General features: G+C 37.5%; 1 protein-coding gene across 1 annotated transcript in view; it reads right to left on the bottom strand.

The window, feature by feature from the left end:
- Positions 1-19,932, bottom strand: part of LRCH3 (leucine rich repeats and calponin homology domain containing 3) — a 107,416-nt gene that overhangs the window by 48,113 nt on the left and 39,371 nt on the right. The window contains exons 4-8 of the mRNA XM_023728678.1: positions 15,068-15,173; positions 12,112-12,248; positions 10,830-10,939; positions 2,611-2,704; positions 1,587-1,786 (exon numbers count right to left, since the gene is read on the bottom strand). Of these exons, the coding sequence (XP_023584446.1) occupies positions 1,587-1,786; positions 2,611-2,704; positions 10,830-10,939; positions 12,112-12,248; positions 15,068-15,173 (647 nt within the window). The remainder of the gene's footprint in view (positions 1-1,586; positions 1,787-2,610; positions 2,705-10,829; positions 10,940-12,111; positions 12,249-15,067; positions 15,174-19,932) is intronic.

Here is a 19,932-nt window from a genome sequence, read left to right as displayed (position 1 = left end):
TTCTTCCAAGGAGCCTCTGGGTGGATTCAAATCACCACCCTCTCAGTTAGTAGCTGAGCACTTAACTGTTTGCGCCATCCAGGGACTCCATGATGTTCTATAGACTGTCTAAAAGTTGCAGATGCTGAAAACAGCAAATGTGAAGAAACCTATTTCTCAATCTAGTTTTCTAATTCAATTATTTATAAATAATTCTGTAACTGCAATTAATATGAAATTAATTTTGAGTTATTAACAGTTTAACAGCTAAAAAAAAATGGAAAGGTTACAACTCTACATCCATATTAGAAACCAGGTATATAAATGTATTTTTTTCAATGTGCTACAACTTGCAGGTTAACTAATTAATAAATAATTCATATTATGACCACCTCCTAAGAACACAGCATCACTTAAATACTATGTAGACCAGTGCTGCCCAAGAGAAATAGAATGCAACCCACAAAAGTCAATCATATATATAATTTTAAATTTTCTAGTAGCTACATCTTTAAGAAAAAGTAAAAAGAAACAAGTGACATTACAATACATTTTGCCCAATATATCCAAAACATTATTTCACAACACATGAGCAATGTAAAATATTTTGATATTTTACATTCTATTTTTCATACAAAGTCTTTAGAATCTGGTGCGTATTTAACACAGCACATCTCAATTCGGAAAAGCCACATTTCAAATGCTCAATCGCCATATGTGGCTAGTGGCTCCAGCACAGATCTAGACATTATTTTAAGACTGAAATGAACTGACAAGAGAAATATCTCATATAAAAGCAAAATTAAAAAGAAAACTACTAATATGTGAACAGAATGGTAAGGACAAGAATAAAGACGAATATGAGCTAGTAAGAGAAAAAATAAGGCAGTGAATCACTTAACTGAAATCATCATTCTGACATAAAAGCTCTTCTCAGAAAATATAACTGATTTCTAAAAAATCAAAGTCATTTCTCCCTTACAACCAGCATCCAAAACTTAATCATTAGGATCTGGTAATTCAAACTAGAGCAATACTGAATAGAATGCTAAAATGAAGATTATGCCTCAGCTGGAGATCGCAACCAATGTCACAAAACAATTTGTGTATAAATTTTTCAATGAGAAGCTAATTTGCACTGTAAACTTTCACCTAAAACACAGTAAAATTAAAAAAAAAAAAAAAAAAAAGTCTGCCTTAGAAGCACAAAGCAGCAGAAACACCTCTACCTGTAAATGAACTATAAAAACTAAAAATTTTTAAATGCCAGAATAAGGAAAACTGGGATTCAGATACCCTTGGAGAGCACAAGGCCAGGTGAAAGAAAGGTAAACCAGAAATGCACAGAATAAAGAGACTCTTAAAAAAGGAGACTGGTACTTCAAAGATAGTGGTCACATCAAGACAAACAAAGATATAATCTAGGTGAACTGTCTTTGATAAAATTTCTTCCCAAAATAAAAATGTGAGAGAAACACTGTATTTTAACCGCAAGTCTGAAAACATAAGAGAAGCTGAAATTTAATCCCAAGGTAAAACTTTTTTTTTCAATCAAATATAAAAAGAAGTCTTTAAAAGAAGAGTGAAGAAGCTACAGAAACACCAACAAAGGAGTGAATGTGAGAAAGACGACTTTAGAAAGCTGACGTGACACAAAGGCTTCAGATGCCATAAATAACTGTTCACCTCCACCATTTGTAACTACTAAACTGCTGCGATTCTCCTGGTATTGGCTTTCTCTACGCAGTCGCTGTTCTTTAGTGATCTCTGCTACTCGAAGAGGCAGATCTGAAAATTCATCTGTAGGCTTAAAAAATAGCAGAAACATTAAAAGAAATATTTCAAAAATTTAGACAAGCACTGAAGGTATGGGTATAATATAAGCTTATTAAATTTTATATTTAAGAAGAAACAGCAAGGTATACATGGCTATATAAATGTGCACACATGTATAAATTATCTGCATATATGTTATCTGTATGAATACAGCCACACTCACATACACAACCACCCAGACATATCTACAGAAGCCAATTACAAATTACACATGGGCTGTGGTCTAAAAGTGAATTTGCCTTGGCCTCCCAATGAAACAAGGAGAGATTATCAGTCTAGCTAACAAAAGCACATTTAACCATTTAACCCAATTTACAGCTAAAATATTATACCTTTGTAATTAAAAAAAACAAATAGAAATTAAACAAAGCAGAAAAATAATATAATTAGCTAAGAAAGTTATGTATTTATTTTGCACATGGATATTGTTCACTACAGTCCTATTTGTCTCCCCATCTTCTGCACCCCTTTTCTTACTTCTCAAGATTACCCAGACCCTCAAATTTCAGGCTTCAGTTGTAACTGGCTCGGCCCCTGTTTTGGCACTCTAAGACATGAGACTATTTATACAATACAATGAGGTAGCAAACATGTAAACATACACATGGTAATAAGATGCGTATGAAATATAATATCATTTTTGGATGGTAGAACTGTGGGATTTTTGCCACTCCTTTTGACTTTTCTGTATTTTACAGAATGAAAAATTGAATCCAATTAAGACAGTTTCCATTTTTAATGTTTTATTTTCTCTTAGTCAGGAGTTATGACATGCAGAGTAGGGGAAACACTTACTTCATTCCCTGACCATCGCTTATCACCACTGTCCACACTATTGAAACCTGAATCAAGGGCTCCATACGGGCGACCTGAGTACAGTTCTTCATGGCTGCCAAGAAATGACTTCAGGTGTTACTGCCAAGTTTGATATTTTAAAAATAAACATTTTAAATAAAACAGATGCAATTTCACTAATAAACATTTTCATGGCATTTAGCTATTTAGAACTGGACATTTGTTTAACTGCTTAATATGAAAATATCTGAATAAAAACAAAGTAAATAGAATAGTATAAGGAGCCCTCACGTACTCATTCAAAAATATCAACATTCTCTTATTCTTGTTTCATCTATGCCTATACCCGATCCCCATGCTCTCGTTCAATTACTTTTATTTTTACTAGCACATTTTTAAGGCAAACTTTACATGCACTGAAATGTACACATCTTAGTCGTATAATTTTGACGAATACATCCTTGTTACATACAGCTGTATCATGGCATAGGATGTTTCTACTTCAACAGAAAGTTCTGACAGATATCCTTTCCCAGTCAATCCCCCTCACTCCACCACTGTGCGCTCCATAGGAAGTTGAAAGTCTTCCCACCCCTCCAAAAGGCTTGATAATCATAATGAATTTCTTTTCTTAGATAACAAACCAAAAAAACCAAATCCACTGACTCATGGCAACCCTGTAGGACAGAGCAGAACTGCCCCATAGGGTTTCCAAGGCTGTAATCTTTACCAGAGCAGAATGCCACATCTTTCTCCTGTGGAGAGGCTAGTGTTCGAATTTCCGACCTTTTGGTTAGCAGCCAAGCACTTAATCACTGTGCCACCAGGGCTCCTCTCTTAGATACTGCAGTCTAATAATTCCCATTCCAGGGCTGTTGATTTTTCTATTATTATTTTCTGGTAAGTTATTAATCCTATACTGTAGGAGCCCTGGTGGCGCAGGGGTTAAAAAACGTGGCTGTTAACCAAAAGGTTGGCAGTTCGAACCCGCCAGCCACTCCACAAGAGAAAAGACCTGCCAATCTGCTCCCATAACGATTACAGCCTAGGAAACCCTATGAGGCAGTGCTACTCTGTCATATAGGGTCACCATGAATTGGAATTGACTCCACACAACAATAACACACTGTAGTTTCACAATTATATTATGTAACGTAAAGTATTTTATATTATGTTTGTCTTGTAAGATGGACTAAGTGCTTAAATATTTACTGTGCTGAAGGATAAAGCATTTTACACATAAAGACAAGGATGTGCTATTTGTAAAATGGGCGATATACTCTAATTTTTAAAAAGTCCCGTAAGTCAGTCCATCTTTTACAATGCTTGCTTGTTTCAGTCCTCTGTCTACATGATCAGTCTGCTTTCATGATTGTTTAGAATCTAGGCCTTAAGGCCTGGTACTGTGTGTGTTTCATCACTGCAAAATCAGGCCAAATTTTAAAAGCTTTCTAATGAGAAATGTAAACCGCATTAAAAATTTCTTTTTTGCAGTTTGCAAAAGAAATACATGTTTTTCATTATTCACTGAGTAAAACTTTAATACTGTTACTTTTTCAAGTAGATCAGATGTTCAGGTTTCTAGAGGGTAAACCAGTTGCCCTCAAGTCAGTTCTGACTCATGGTGACTCCATATGTGTCAGAGTAGAGCTGTGCGCCACAGGGTTTTCAATGGCTGATTTTCTTCCAAGGTGCCTCTGGGTGAACTCGAACCTCCAACCTTTCAGTTAGCAGTTGAACATGTTAACCATTTGTACCTCCCAGGGACTCTTTCTAGAGGATATTGTTTTATATAATTGTGGGACAAAGAACTAGATTTGACCTTTTGTATCTGGTTTCTGCAAATGGCCTGAGCATTTAACGTGCTCTTTGTCTTTCTAAAATAGCCAGGCAAGTGGGAGCCACACAGGGTCCATATCTGTGGAACTGACTTCAGCAGAGAGTGGACGTGATGCAGCCAGTCAAGCATATCACTGACTGGATACATCATAACTATACATTAAGGCACTATCATGCATATTCATTGAGTTCCAATGACTAGGGGACCCAGGACCTTGGAGATCTCTCTTTGGGGCCTTCTGGATGAGTGAGAACATCCACGCATGGAGAGTAAGCATCATGTCCCTGGGGACAATGGAGGCCCTGTGCTGGGACCTCTCCCAGACCTTGCCTTGTATCTTTTCTGGTTATAATAAATGGGTAACTGTAAGTACAGGTAACAGTCTCCATGAATTTTGTGAGCCACTATAGAGAATTAACAAACCCACGGGGGCAATGAGCCAGCAGGGGCTGGCAGTACACAGTTGGTCTGTGGAGACCCAGCTCTGGGTGGCTGAGTGATAAAGACTGCAGGGGCAGTCGATGAAGAAGGATTGAGTCCTTCTAGCTTGTGACGCAGTCCCAGGGGAAGAGAGAGAGGTCTGAAGCAAGAGACAGAGAGGTCAGCTGGTCTGAAGTGCAGGAAGTTATGTAGACTCCTAAGCCTCAGGATAGCCAGGGATGAGGTCTGATCTAACTCTGGTGATGGGAGTCAAAGAGGGGAATTGCCACAGAAGTGGCTGGCAATGAGGAGTGAGGCCTGGATTCACTTCCAGCTGGTAACTGGATTCACGCTGATCCTTGCTACGCAGTTAGTGATAAAGGTGGTGCCTGCCCACCTTGCCTCTCTCACAGTGCAGCTGCAGCCTCACAGTCCTCCCAATGTGTCTTCTATCAAGTGGCCAATTAAAATAGGCTGAACTTTAATGTGACATTTTTTAAGTGGGCAACATAAAGAGTAGAATGAATTGAATCTTTGCATTAGGCTATCATTTTCTTCTTTATTCAGTTATCTTCAGCTTTTTAACACACTCTCCCTGGCTCAGAGATTAAAGTGATCTTTATCACAAACATGATGACCAACTCTCTGGTTTGCTCAGGACTTTCCTGGGTTTAGCACTGAAAGCCCCACGCTCTGGGAAACCAGTCATCCTACACACAAATATGGCCTTCGGGAGGCCAGGGAGAGTTCTGCTAGGCTCCATTCTTGCCCTGTCAGAAAGTCTAGTCTCTAACAAACTACCCAGCATACTACAGATTCAAATGCCACGGGTGACTTCTCTGTAGTAGGAAGATGAACTGTCAATTAGTACTGTCAACCGAGGAATTTTAAATGCGTGCGTACACGCGCGTGTGTGTGTTTTGCCATCTAAAAGATCTGGACTCACAACTCAGCACCACCACTGGCTAGCTATGTGACTTTGATTACTGTGTTTTTCTCTTAACTTGTTTCGTCACTACAGATTACCACTGAAAAATATGTATGCTGTTGTATAAAATGAAAAGGTTATCACAACAGTGCAATTTGCAAAGGAGTTGGAAACATTACATCAAGAAATAAATAAAAAATTTGTAACCTTTATAAAATGATTTAAGGAAGTTTGTGTGTTGTTTCTATACTATACAAAAAATAATTAGAAGAGAAAGTTACATACTAAGGATTGAAAGTAGCATAGCATCTAATTTGTACTGAATACCTGAAGAGCTATAGGCTTAATAAACGTTCTCTTTAACAACACAGGGCTCTATCTAAATGGGTCCTGGATCACAGAAAACTGCTAATAACTATAATGTCTAATGTTATTATATATATGACTTTATGGTTAACAAAGTGCTTTCAGACATAGGTCATTTGATCCTCATAACTACTGAGGAAGATGAGGCTCAAAGAGGTTAAGTGACCTGTCCAATGGCACAGTGAGCTGGAGCTAGAACCAAGGTGTTCTGACTCCATGTGCACACCTTGAATTAATGCACTGCTAACTACAACACAATTCCACTAATCTGCACCTCTGTGACACATGAAAGTAATGGTATCTCACTTACTAGTGTATGAGGAGTTGAAGGCAGGAAATTTTACATATGCAACTAATAGAAGTAATTTCGAGGATGTTCTGAAACAATTGCAAATAAAGTAACATAGCTCTGGAAAATGGAAAATATAAAAGATTAATCTAATGAGTATATAGGGATTATTATAGGGACTGGAATGCATTAGATCAGTAATTAGTAATCTTTTTGGAGAGAGGAGCCCTGGTGGCCTAGTGGTTAAGAGCTCGGCTGCTAACCAAAAGGTCGGCAGTTCAAATCCACCAGCCACTCCTTAAAAACCCTATGGGGCAGTTCTACTCTGTCCTATATGGTTGCTGTAAGTTGGAATAAACTCAGTGGCAATGGGTTTCGTTTGGGGTTTTGGGGAGAAATGACACCTTTATGCTATTTAGACTTCCCACTTAGGAAAAGTTTCTCCACTGATTCAAGCCTTATTTTAACTCTTAGCAAAGACACATGTCTCTTGCCAGGTTTTTTTGATAGTGTGTTATGTTTTTAAAGTAATATGATAAGGGTTGCTATAATTGGGAAAAAAACAGGCTACTGCAGCACTTTTCACAATAGACCAAAGGTGGAAATACCTGAAATGCCCATCAACAGATGAATGGATAAACAAAATGTGGTATATTCATACAATGGAATGTTACTCAGTCATAAAGAGAAATAAAGTCCTGATACAAGCCAGGACACAGATGAACCTTGAAAATATTATGCTGAGCAAAATACATCAGCTGCAAAAGGACAAATACTATATGATCTCACTTATATGAAATAAGCAAACATACAGAAAGCAAAGAATACTAGTGGCCTCCAGGGTGGGAGGGAGGGGGTGTGATGGTTAATGTTACTTGTCAACTTGGCTAGGCTATGATTCTCAGTGGTTTGGCAGGTGCTCTTCCATAATGTGATCAGCTTCCATTTTGTGATCTGATGTCAACAGCCAATCGGTTGAAAGGGGAGTTTCCTTGGGGGTGTGGCCTGCCCCCAATATATAAATGGATGTTCTAGTAAAGCTCGATCTCTTTTCTCAGCCCTGCACTTGTCCCGTCACCTGACCTCCTATTCTTGGGAGGTAAGCCAGCAGAGGCCTCCAGCCTCTGAAAGCATACCTTCACACACGCACACACGCAGTCACACCGCAAAGGCAGGCATACCTTCACACGCACACACGCAGTCACACCGCAAAGGCAGGCATACCTTCACACGCACACACGCAGTCACACCTTCACACGCACACACACGCAGTCACACCTTCACATGCAGACACGCAGTCACACCTTCACATGCACACACACGCAGTCACACCTTCACACGCACACACGCAGTCACACCTTCACACGCACACACGCAGTCACACCTTCACACGCACACACACGCAGTCACACCTTCACACGCACACACACAGTCACACCTTCACACGCACACACGCAGTCACACCTTCACACGCACACACGCAGTCACACCTTCACACGCACACACGCAGTCACACCTTCACACGCACACACGCAGTCACACCGCAAAGGCAGCAGCAGCAGTTTAATGTTTCTACTTTGCTTTTTTGGGAGAGAAAAACTTTTCCTTAGCAAGGACTGTTAACTCTAAGTAGATATAATAAATTAGAGTACACACAAAATCAAAGAGCTACTTCTATTTGCTGTACATCTTTTAAGAGTACAGGACTGGAACACTTTTAATGAAAATTTAAAATAGAAAAATCAAAACTTTCTTCAATAAATAAGAAACAAGAGGTCTATACTATAAGCTATTGAGGTAGGAGGAAAAAAAGAAAATGGTGAAAAACAAAGGGAGACAATGAATGGAGAAGGTAGAAATTTTCTGGCAATAGTGTTCTGGGTCTCCTCATACTCTCTCCGCCGCTAAAATCCTCTAAGAGTGTCCTTGATGTAGCACAGAATATGTCAGACCTAATCCCCACCATCTTTCAACACTGTAGATTTTATGTCCTCCTTACCATCACATATCTGCTTTCAGTCCTCTCAGAGTTAAAAATGTTAGAACTGAGGATATTGTTCATAGAAACATTTTGTAGGTATGTATGATTTTGGCTGTCTCCTTGTGTATCTGTATAAATATACCAACAACGACATTATTCTATTCTTAAGCTACCAGATCAGAGCTGGTGTTTCTAATACTCTTCTCATAGCGTCTATGCAAATCTTCAGTCTAATAACAAAACCAAAATAACTAGAATGTCATTACAAGATTGTTTCTGATGGCTTTAAGCAGAGGAAAGCTAGGGGAAAATAACGTCCGTGTGACCAAATCATCTGTTCGTTCACTCCGTAAATATATGTTGACCATCTACTGTCTGTGCCAAACACTAAACAGAGGTAGGGATACAATGGTGAAGCCAACAGGCATGGTCTGTGGTCTCATGCAGAATACAGTCTTATATGGCAGAAACCAATTCTGACTACAGAGCATTACTTTATTTAAGAAGCCCCGGTGGTACAACAGTTAAGCACTCGCTGCTAACCAAAAAGTTGGTGGTTCAAACCCACCCAGTAGCTCCACAGGAGAAAGACCTGACAATCTGTTCCTGTAAAGATTACAGCCTAGAAAACCCTATGGGGCAGTTCTACTCTGTCACATGGGGTCTCTGTGAGTCAGAATCGACTTGCCGACATGTAACAACAACAACGTTCGTTACTTTATTTACCTGACAAATCGTGTTCTGTATAAGCGAAATTTTCAGATAGCTTAGATTACCCCTTTATACCATAAAACACTTACATATTTGACTTTAATCATTTCTGATGAAAAAATTTAAGCTATAATACATATTTTACTTTTCTGGAAGTGATATATAATTAATATAACCTAGCATTTTCTTAATGGACATCAATTATTGTATTATGCTTTGTTAATACAGTGATATCTTAAAATACTACTGAAACATGCAGGGTTTTTTTTGCATATATACCTAATGATGTCCAACTGCAATGTTTTTAGAGCTTTACTACTTCTACGTATCTTATTAAAATTATAAAAGAGCCCTGGTGACACAGTGGTTAAAGCGCTCAGCTGCTAATTGAAAGGTTGGCCGTTTGAACCTACCACCTGCTCCATGGGAGAAAGATGTGGCAGTGGACTTCCGTAAAGATTACAGCCTTAGAAACCCAATGGGGCAGTTTTACTCTTCCTATGCAGTCACTATGAGTCAGAATCAACTCGATGGCAGTACTTTTTTTTTTTTTTTTTAAGTAAAATTATGGAATATATCATGTAGATATAAAAGAATACCACTAGTAGACATGTTTTAAAAAAATGATGGGACGTTATCAATAGCTCTGAAGCCCCCTTGTCCCCCCTTTTACACTGAATTTTTCTCCCTTCCTTTCAGAGTTAACCACTAACTTGAATTTTTGTTTAGTATGCATCTGCTTTTTAGAATTTTCTTTTTTTCCTTTAAACCACTTTTTGTGTTTGTTCCATTTAGAAACTCTACCACAATGGAAATATATTAATCTGTTTTAGATCAGGACACTGAGAAGCAGGACAATTAGGATCATGCCCTTAAGCAAGACTTGACAGTCTTCTTATGGGGTCACCATGAGTTGGAATCGACTCAATGGGAATGGATCAGTGGATCAAGAAAAGGTCTGAGGAGTTCTCTTTTGAGTAAAATCCATGAGCATTACTGTACCTTCACTGCAGCATCTATTTTGCCTATTTAAAGGTCTTTTGGATTTAATTCCTGTTATTTATGATTGTTCCAGATGACTGGGATTTGCCAAGTAGATGGCCTTATATATCAGGGGTTATAATGTAACTGAAGGATTCACAGATTCAAATATCCTGAAGTGACATTAATGATTATCAAATTTAATCTCTTCACTTCTTGACAAAAATGAAGCCCAAAAAGTTTGAATGACTTGCCTTAAGTCACAAAGCTAGTTAGTAGCAGAGCTAAGGTTAGTATTCAAATCAGTCAGACCACTGATTTTCAACTGGGGGTGACTGGGCCCTCCAGGGGACATTTAGCAATGTGTGGAAGCATTTTTACTTGTTATACTGGGAGGGTACTACTGCTATCTAGTGGGTAGAAGCTAGGGATGCTGTTAAATATAACATACCAGGCAGCTTCTCACAACAAAGAGTTGTCTGGTCCAAAATGCCAATAGTGCCAAAGTTGAGAAACCCTGCCTTAGAACTACACTTTATCAGATCAATGTAATCAATTTTACACTTAATACAAGCATTCTGAGAATAAGAGCGTTAAAATAGATTGCTTCCCTTAGCCGAACATTCAGGCAGATTTCAGGATCTAATTTATTGGATTCCCTGCGAGATGGGATGTGACAGATAAAAGAATAGAACATACTCACCAGGAGCCAAAACCCAAGGGTCTCCTATCATAATCTGGCAGATCTGGAGCAATCTTACAAGCTTGTATATTCAGGTATTTAAATATGTGGATTTTGCCTTTTATACAAATCTAAATAAAGTAACATATAAATGTAACCAAATTACTACTTATCTGAAATATGTTTCTTTTTATCATAATCAGCCTTTTACTTAATGTAAACTGAGAATAGAAGGTATTTTTATGAAGAACGTATAGTAAAATTAAAAAGCTAATATTCTTGCTATAACAAATTGGATTATTTTGTTCAGTGTTATTTCAGGTATTTTTAATGTCAATACACATTTTTTTTCTAGTCATTAATAGGTCTCAGTAACATATAAAATAAATAATTTATGATTACAACCAATATTAGAACACCAAGTAAACTTATCACATTGATTAGTTTTATATACTCAGGGACTCAAAGCTCTCCCATGGATTATACTGGCAATGTTTGCTTTTAGGAATCCAACTATCATGTACAATTATGTTTCCTATCCTTGCTTTTCGTAAGAGAAGAGCAGGAAATGATCAAATATTAAAATTATATGTATTTGGTTGGTACCTGTTGACTTCTTTTTTAGAAGTCAAAGCATAAATTCATTAGGATTATGAGATCCTTCTATATTTATGAAGTTTTACTCATAAAATTTATAGTTGCCATACAAATTACCATAGGCGTGTACAAGATCATCAATAAACTGCTGAGGAAAAAAAAAGCTATGGTGAAAAAATATGAGTTGGCCAAAACTCAACAGACTGTAGGATGTCTAGAACCCATAAGTAAAGCTACCTTATAATTATTTTATTAGTAAATAATTTAATTTCAGTGACTGATAAACAAATGACCAAACTGGCTAAATGAGGGGCTTATAATTTTAGAAAACAGAAAGGTACAAAAACAATGTTCATAAGAAACGCTTTAGTAATCCTCAGTTCTGAAATTTTTATTTGTCTCTAGCATTTATGTTGTCTACATTCAAGGTTTACAAAAAAGAAATTAACTCAAATTTTATTAGGAAAAACTTACAGAAGAATTCCTCATTAAAAAAATGCCAATTTAGTGAAAGGAAAAAGACCTCTAGAAACATCTTCTAACTTCCATCCCATTTATTTAAGACTTCTAAAGAATACATGTGTGTGAATTTATTTTTAAAGAATTTAATTTCCAACAGAATGATAAATACATGTAAAATAAAATTTAAATTTGATTCTCTAGTCAAAGACGTTTATAACATATTTCACACTCGACTATGGTTTACCTGTGCAGGAGGAGACTGTAGCGGATTGTTATCCAGGGTAATCATCTGTAGATGCCTGAGGTTCCGATAACAAACAGGAATTGTTGTAATTTTATTGCAGGAGAAGTCTAACCGCATCAAAGGCAGCTCTGCCAGCTCTGTATGGTGGTGAAATGAAAATGAACAATTAATATTTTAAAAATGGACAATCTTTACAGGATACTTCTAGCTAAATACAGGTATTGACCTCTACTCTCTCTTAAAAGTATAATTAAAATTAGAATAAAGGAATAAAAAAGACATAACCCTGCAAGGACCGAGAGGAGAGAGATCACCGAATATTTGGATGATAGAAAGAGGAAAAAAAAGTGATTAACAAATGAAGCAAAGTGGTGTAAAATGAAATCTAGTTGCCTACAGATGGGAATACTAATGAAAAGCAAGCTATCTGACCTCAATAGTATAGTAAGTCTTAGAAATTTGAGGTCCTGATACCACAAAAAGGGGGATAACAGAGGCATTAGATGAAAGTCTGTGTAAAGAACAGGTAGATGCCTAGGTCCCTAACCCCAATGCACACAGTAGGGCACCACCCCTCTCAATCCCCACAGGAACCAGTAAGTTATTCTTTAGTGAAATGTAATCAGAAAGGTCTGAACTCCGGGATGCCAGGCACAACGGAAAGACTAGTTGAGTTGCCAGTTGAAAACAGAGGATTTAAATGAAAGTCTATGCACTTAATGGTGAGACTTTAGCACTTCCCAACTCATTCTGCCCCATCCCCAGCTTCTAGAATGCCAGTACAGGAACACAAACAACAAGTGTAGAAGAAATGGAGCATCTTTCTCTGGAAAAACTATGCAGTTCCACATGAAAGCCATCAGATACTAAGACGGAGTTTCCCCCAAATTCCTAACTTGCTGCATAATTAGCATTATGTAATTCCTGCCCAGTATACTCAGAACTTCTAATCAGTCCTATACAGTACATGATTCACACACATTTAGAAAAGCCCCCAACAAGTAACACAGAAATCAAAACCAACCAACCAACAGAAAAAAGGGACTCAGAAGAAACAGATACCACACAGGAAACCAAACAATGTCTTTAAAAACTAGAGTTAATATCTCTTATCACGTAGACAAGTTATCTACCCAATTGTAACATGTTAGAGACCACCAATGAGTTAACACGAACTTCCTAATTAACTCATGTTTGTGTAGGTGTTGAAATAAGGCTTTTCCTGCCATCTCAGTTTAACTGAATATATTGAAATTAAAAAGTAAGCTGTTCTAAAACCATTTCAAACCATTTGTGTGACTCACAAATTTCTTGACAGAATGCAATCAAAACAAGATGCAGAAATAAATTAAGTGATAAAACGATTAGACTACAATTGACATCTAAAACCTCCAATTTTCATTTTCATCAAAACAACCCCAATGTTTTCATTAACTGATTTCATATTGAGTAAATACTGTTACATGAGTGAGCCTTTAAAGATCAAGCACAGTAGGTGAGTCCTCAGTAGGGGGTAATCCTAGATGGAAATTTTGGGTTAATAGATCCTGTGTCATGATTTTGGTCAGGTCAGCTGAGGGCCTTCATTTACATTCTTAAGGTTGTGAAAAGTAAAACCAGTAGGAAAAGAGGAAGGCCCTGAAGATAAAAGGTATGAAGGTTCCTTGACAAGCCTAGGGAAAGGAAAAATGATCAGGATTTTGGGTGGTTTGGCTATGGTGAGTGTATAAAGGTGGGCTGGAAAAGTCCCCCTCTGACATACTTAGGATCCAAAATGTCAAAGCTACAGCAGTATGGTAGAATGAGCATGTACCAGTATGGCAGAACATCCTGCATCAACTGCTGTAAACACTGGGATTGTGCAGTGAAAACCAAAGCACTATTAGTTAATTTGACATTTATTGTACATTAAAAGTCATGTTTTGTAGGAAAAAAAAAACAAAAACCTGTTACCGCTGAGTCGATTCCGACTCATAGTGACCCTACAGGACAGAGTAGAACTGCCCCACAGGGTTTCGAAGGAGCAGCTGGTGGATTCGAACTGCTGACCTTTTGGTTAGCAGCCAAGCTCTTAACCACTGCGCCACCAGGGCTCCTGTCTTGTACAAGAACCTAGAAAATTACTGTCATGAAAACACGTTCTGAAGAGTCCTTATTTATCTTTGAAGTATACATTCTAAAACGTTTACAGATGAATTTCTGGAATTTGCTTCAAATTACTAGAAGATAGGGTGGGGGAAAGTGGATGAAGGTACAGATGACACACAGAGGTTCTTTGCTCTCTATCTTTAAATAGGAAATTTTCCATAATAAAATTAAAGAAACATATTCTGAATACAATAAAATACTGGTTCTCCCCTTTTTCACTTCCTTTTACATCTTCTTCTTTCATAAATTCCATATTTTTGAGAGACTGATAAATTGTACTTAATTTGTTTAATAATTTTTACCATTCAAATACAAATAAATGAGTTTAAGTCAGCCTAAGACAGCCAGTCACCTAAAGTAGACACTCCCTCTACACATCACCTCCACACAGTTAATTAGCCTCTGTATGAATACTTACAATGAAGGATAAAGTTATTAAGTTCAGGTCAAAGTCCATTTTTAAGTCAGTGATAACTGTGGGAATATTTTTCACTGTATTAAATTATCCCTTTGTCAAAAACATGTTACATTTCCCCCAAATAGCTATGCTTCCTAAAATTTCCAGTAACCCTAACCTGAATTACAGATTACTTCAGTTGACAAGATTCAAAAATAAGACCTATACTTAAGAGTTTTTCACTGAAGAATCTAAATTAAAATCCAAACAAAACAGATAACACTATTAAACCATTACATCTCCAACGCTGTCTGTAACTCTTACACATTTTTGTCTGTGCCTATTAGTCTGAGAGATCTTTAAAATAAATTAAAAAAATAATTGTAAAACAATCATTTCACAGCTTCTTACCTTCAGGCAAGCGTACTAAGTGATTTCTTCTTACATTAAGATCTCTCAAGGCCTCCAGGTTACCAATTTGGGATGGTATTGTTTGAATCTCATTGCAGCTCACATCCTATTTCAAAAGGATAAAAGTAAAGAATTGTTCTAATACTACAAACTTGCCTGCTTAAACTATCTGTAAAATGAAGTTGGACAAGATAATCCCTAAGGTCCTTTCCAGTTACAAAAAAAAAAAAATTATGATTCTGTGTGCAAGAATAATTCTATAGTTTGTAGTTGCATTTGATTTTAAAACCTTGTAGGCCTTTGAGTGAGTCTGTACATTTTATATAGATATACATGAATTTCACCACTCATCTATCAGTTTGTAATACTGGGGTGGCTTGCGTATTGCTGTGATGCTGGAAGCTATGCCAACGGTATTTTAAATACCAACAGGGTCACCCATGATAGATAGGGTTCAGCGGAGCTTCCAGACTAAGACAGATTAGAAAGAAGGACCTGACTTCTAAAAACACTGGCCAGTGAAAACCTTATGAATAGCAGTGGAACATTCAAAATATGACTAGGATAAGAGCTGTCTCTTCAAAGTAGAGTTGATCTTCACGAACTGGATGGAGTAAAGCTTTTGTGACCTTCATTTGTTGACATGGCATGACTCAAAATGAGAACAAACAGCTGCAAACATCCATTAATAATCAGAACATGGAATGTGCAAAATATGAATCTAGGAAAGTTGGAAGTTGTCAAAAATGACAGAACATTTGAAGACAGCTATCCTAGGCATTAGTGAGCTGAAGCAGACTAGTATTGGTCATTTTGAATCAGACTATCGTATGGTCTACAATGCCGAAAATAACAAATTGAAGACGAACAGCATCGCATTCAGTGTCAAAAAGAACATTTCAAGATCTATTCTAAAATACAATACTGTCAGTGATAGGATAATATCCATACGCCTATAAAGAGACCAGTTAATATGACTATTATTCAAATTTATGCACCAACCACTAATGCCAAAGATGAAGAAACTGAAGATTTTTACCAACTTCTGCAGTCTGAAATTGATCAAGCATGCAATCGAGATGATGCCTTGATAATAACTGGTGATTAGAATGTGAAAGTCAGAAACAAAGAAGGATCAGTAGTTGGAAAATATGGCCTTGGTGATAGAAACAATGCCAGAGATCAAATGATAGAATTTTGCAAGACCAATGACTTCTTCACTGCAAATACTTTTTTTCAAAACATAAACAGTGACTGAACATGTAGACCTCACCAGATGGAATACACAGAAATTAAATCGACTACATCTGTGGAAAAAGACAAGGTAGAAGCTCAAAATCATGTCAGAACAAAGCCAGGGGCCGACTGCAGAAGAGGCTATCAATTGCTCACATGCAAGTTCAAGTTGAAGCTGAAGAAAATTTTAAAAAGTCCACAAGAGCCAAAGTACAACCTTTAGTATATTCCACCTGAATTTAGAGACCATCTCAAGAACAGATATGATGCACTGAACACTAATGACCAAACACTAGATGAGTTGTGGGATGACATCGTGGACATCACACATGAAGAAAGCAAAAGGTCATTAAAAAGACAGGAAAGAAAGAAAAGACCAAAATGGATGTCAGAAGAGACTCTGAAACTTGCTCTTAAATGCAGAGTACAGCTAAAGCAAGTGGAAGAAATGATGAAGTAAAAGCAATGAACAGATTTCAAAGGGTAGTTCAAGAAGTCAAAGTATTATAATGAAATACGCAAAAACCTGGAATTAGAAAACCAAAAGGGAAGAACACACTCAGCATTTCTTAAGCTGAAAGAACTGAAGGAAAAATTCGAGCCTTGAATTGCAATACTGAAGGATTCTATGGGCAAAATACTGAATGACACAGCAAGCATCAAAAGAAGATGAAAGGAATACACAGTCACTGTACCAAAAATAACTGGTCAATGCTCAATCATTTCAGGAGGCAGCATATGATCAAGAACGGATGGTACTGAAGGAAGAAGTCCAAGCTGCACTGACGGCATTAGCAAAAAACAAGACTCTAGGAATTGACGGAACACCAATTGAGATGTTTCAACAAACGGATGCAACACTGGAAGCGCTCACTTGTTTATGCCAAGAAATTTGGAAGACAGCTACCTGGCCAACTGACTGGAAAAGATCCATATGTGTGCCAATTCCAAAGAAAGGTGATCCAACAGAATGCAGGAATTATCGAACAATATCATTAGTATCACACACAAGTAAAATTTTGCTGAAGATAATTAAAAAACGGTTGCAGCAGCACATTGACAGGGAACTGCCAGAAATTCAAGCCAGATTCAGAAGAAGACATTGAATGAGGGACATCATTGCTGATGTCGGATGGATCTTGGCTGAAAGCAGAGAATACCAGAAAGATGTTTACCTGTGTTTTATTGACTATGCAAAGACATTCGACTGTGTGGATCATAACCAGTTATGGATAACATTGCAAAGAAGGGGAATTCCAGAACACTTAATTGTGCTCATATGGAACCAAGTGGCAGTCGTTCAAACAGAACAAGGGGATACTATGTGGTTTAAAATCAGGAAAGGTATGCGTCAGGGTTGTATCCTTTCACCATACTTATTCAGTCTGTATGCTGAGCAAACAATGCGAGAAGTTGGACTATATAAAGAACACGGCAACAGGACTGGAGGAAGACTTACTAACAACCTGCGATATGCAGACAACACAACCTTGCTTGCTGAAAGTGAAGAGGACCTGAAGCACTTACTGAGGAAGGTCAGAGACTAAGCCTTCAGTATGGATTACACCTCAACATAAAGAAAACAAAAATCTTCACAACTGGACCAATAAGCAACATCATGATAAACAGAAAATACTGAAGTTGTCAAGGATTTCATATTACTTGGATCCACAATCAACATCCATGGAAGCAGCAGTCAAGAAATCAAGTGACTACTGCATTTGGCAAATCAAATCTGCTTCAAAAGACATCTTTAAAGTGTTAACAAGCAAAGATGTCACCTTGAGGGCTAAGGTGCGCCTGACCCAAGCCATGGTGTTTTCAATTGCCTCATATGCATGTGAAAGCCGGACGATAAATAAGGAAGACTGGAAAAGAACTAATGCCTTTGAACTACAGTGTTGGCGAAGAATACTGCATATACCATCCACTGCCAGAAGAATGACCAAATCTGTCTTGGAAGAAGGACAGTCAGAATGCTCCTCAGGATGCCTCTGTAGAAGCGAGGATGGCAAGACTTTGTCTCACATACTCTGGACATACTATCAGGTGGGACCAGTCCTGGGAGGAGGATATCATGCTTGGTAAAGCAGGGGGTCAGCAAAAAAGAGAAAGACCCTCAACAAGATGGACTGACACAGTGGCTGCAACAATGCGCTCAAACATGGCAACAATTGTGAGGGCGGTGCAGGACGGGGCAGTGTTTCATTCTGTCATACACAGGGTTGCTATAAATTGGAAGTGACTCGACAGCACCTAGCAACAACAACATACGTGAATTTTATGAGCAGAACTAGAATGACTTAAGATGTAGACAGCAAGTCTAGAAAATCAGATGGAATAAAAATGGGGAAAAAGTGCAAAACAGGTCTAGGACAATATTTTTACTTATATTGTTCTAATGAAACTAGATGAAAAAACAAAATAAAGACAAAAATTATAATGATAAAATTATTTGAAAAGAAACCTCATTTTTAAAATACCAATTCAACTGTTCAAGATATAAAATAAAAATGTCTTGAAGATGACTCAAATTATTCTTTATCAAACTGAATGTGAGGGAAAAAATAATGAAGTACATATAACTCAAAGGCTATGAAAAAAACAGATACTGCTAGATCAGCATCTGATCAACTCGACTCCAGTACATATACTAGATAGGACTTCTGGTATCTTGGAGCCCTGGTGGCACAGTGTTTAAGAGCTACGGTTGCTAACCAAAAGGTAAGTAGTTCAAATCCAAAAGCAGCTCCTGGGAAACCCTATGGGGCGGTTCTACTCTGTCCTATAGGGTCGCTATGAGTCAGAATTGACTTGACAGCAACGGGTTTGGTTTTTGGTTATATCTGATATCTTGGTTAACAGCTAGATTCCAATGGTTCTAACGAGAGACTTTGGCTATCTGGAGGTTCTAAGACTGATACATTCAGAAGTTTATAATTCTGAGATCAGCCAGAATAATCTGTAAAGCCATAATCATGTGTAGCACAGGGAAGATGACCAGGCAGTTCCCCACTCCACAGTAAGAGTCACGTTAATACTTAAAACTCCTTCCCTATATAAGTAAAAAGAAAATATTAACAGTCAGTTTTCAGAAGAGACAACTTACCAAAAACATCAACAGGCTTTAGACATTATTTTAAAATATTTATACAATATTCTTAAAGAAAATAGTACTAGTTTTATTTTTCCTACCAATTAATGGCTGAAGTAAAATTGGTAGCTAGACTTCTTAGTCCAATGCTCTAGCCATCAAAGTCAAAAGTGTTGTAAAAGAAGTTGAAAGGATAGGAAAATTGAGTGTAAGACAAAAGGTAATAACAATTTATAATACTTACTTGAGAAAATATATATGTTGCAAGACAGCAGTTTACTTTCACTTAAAAACAAAAGAGATAAAAGGAAAGAGGCAATAAGGATGTTGCAGAAAGACCATAAGGTAGGAGTCAGGAGTTTCTGTTGCTGCTGTTGTTAGGTGCTATCAAGTTGGTTCCAACTCATAGCGACCCCATATACAACAGAAGAAAACACTGCCCAGTCCTATGCCATCCTCACAATTGTTGCTATGTTTGAGCCCACTGTTGCAGCCACTGTGTCAATCCATCTCAAGTGTCTTCCTCTTTTTCGCC

The sequence above is a fragment of the Trichechus manatus genome, unplaced genomic scaffold, assembly GCF_000243295.1.
Source record: "Trichechus manatus latirostris isolate Lorelei unplaced genomic scaffold, TriManLat1.0 scaffold00026, whole genome shotgun sequence".
Taxonomy (NCBI): Eukaryota; Metazoa; Chordata; class Mammalia; order Sirenia; family Trichechidae; genus Trichechus; species Trichechus manatus.
Note: the sequence above shows the minus strand (reverse complement) of the source record. Positions and strands in the feature narration are given on the sequence as shown.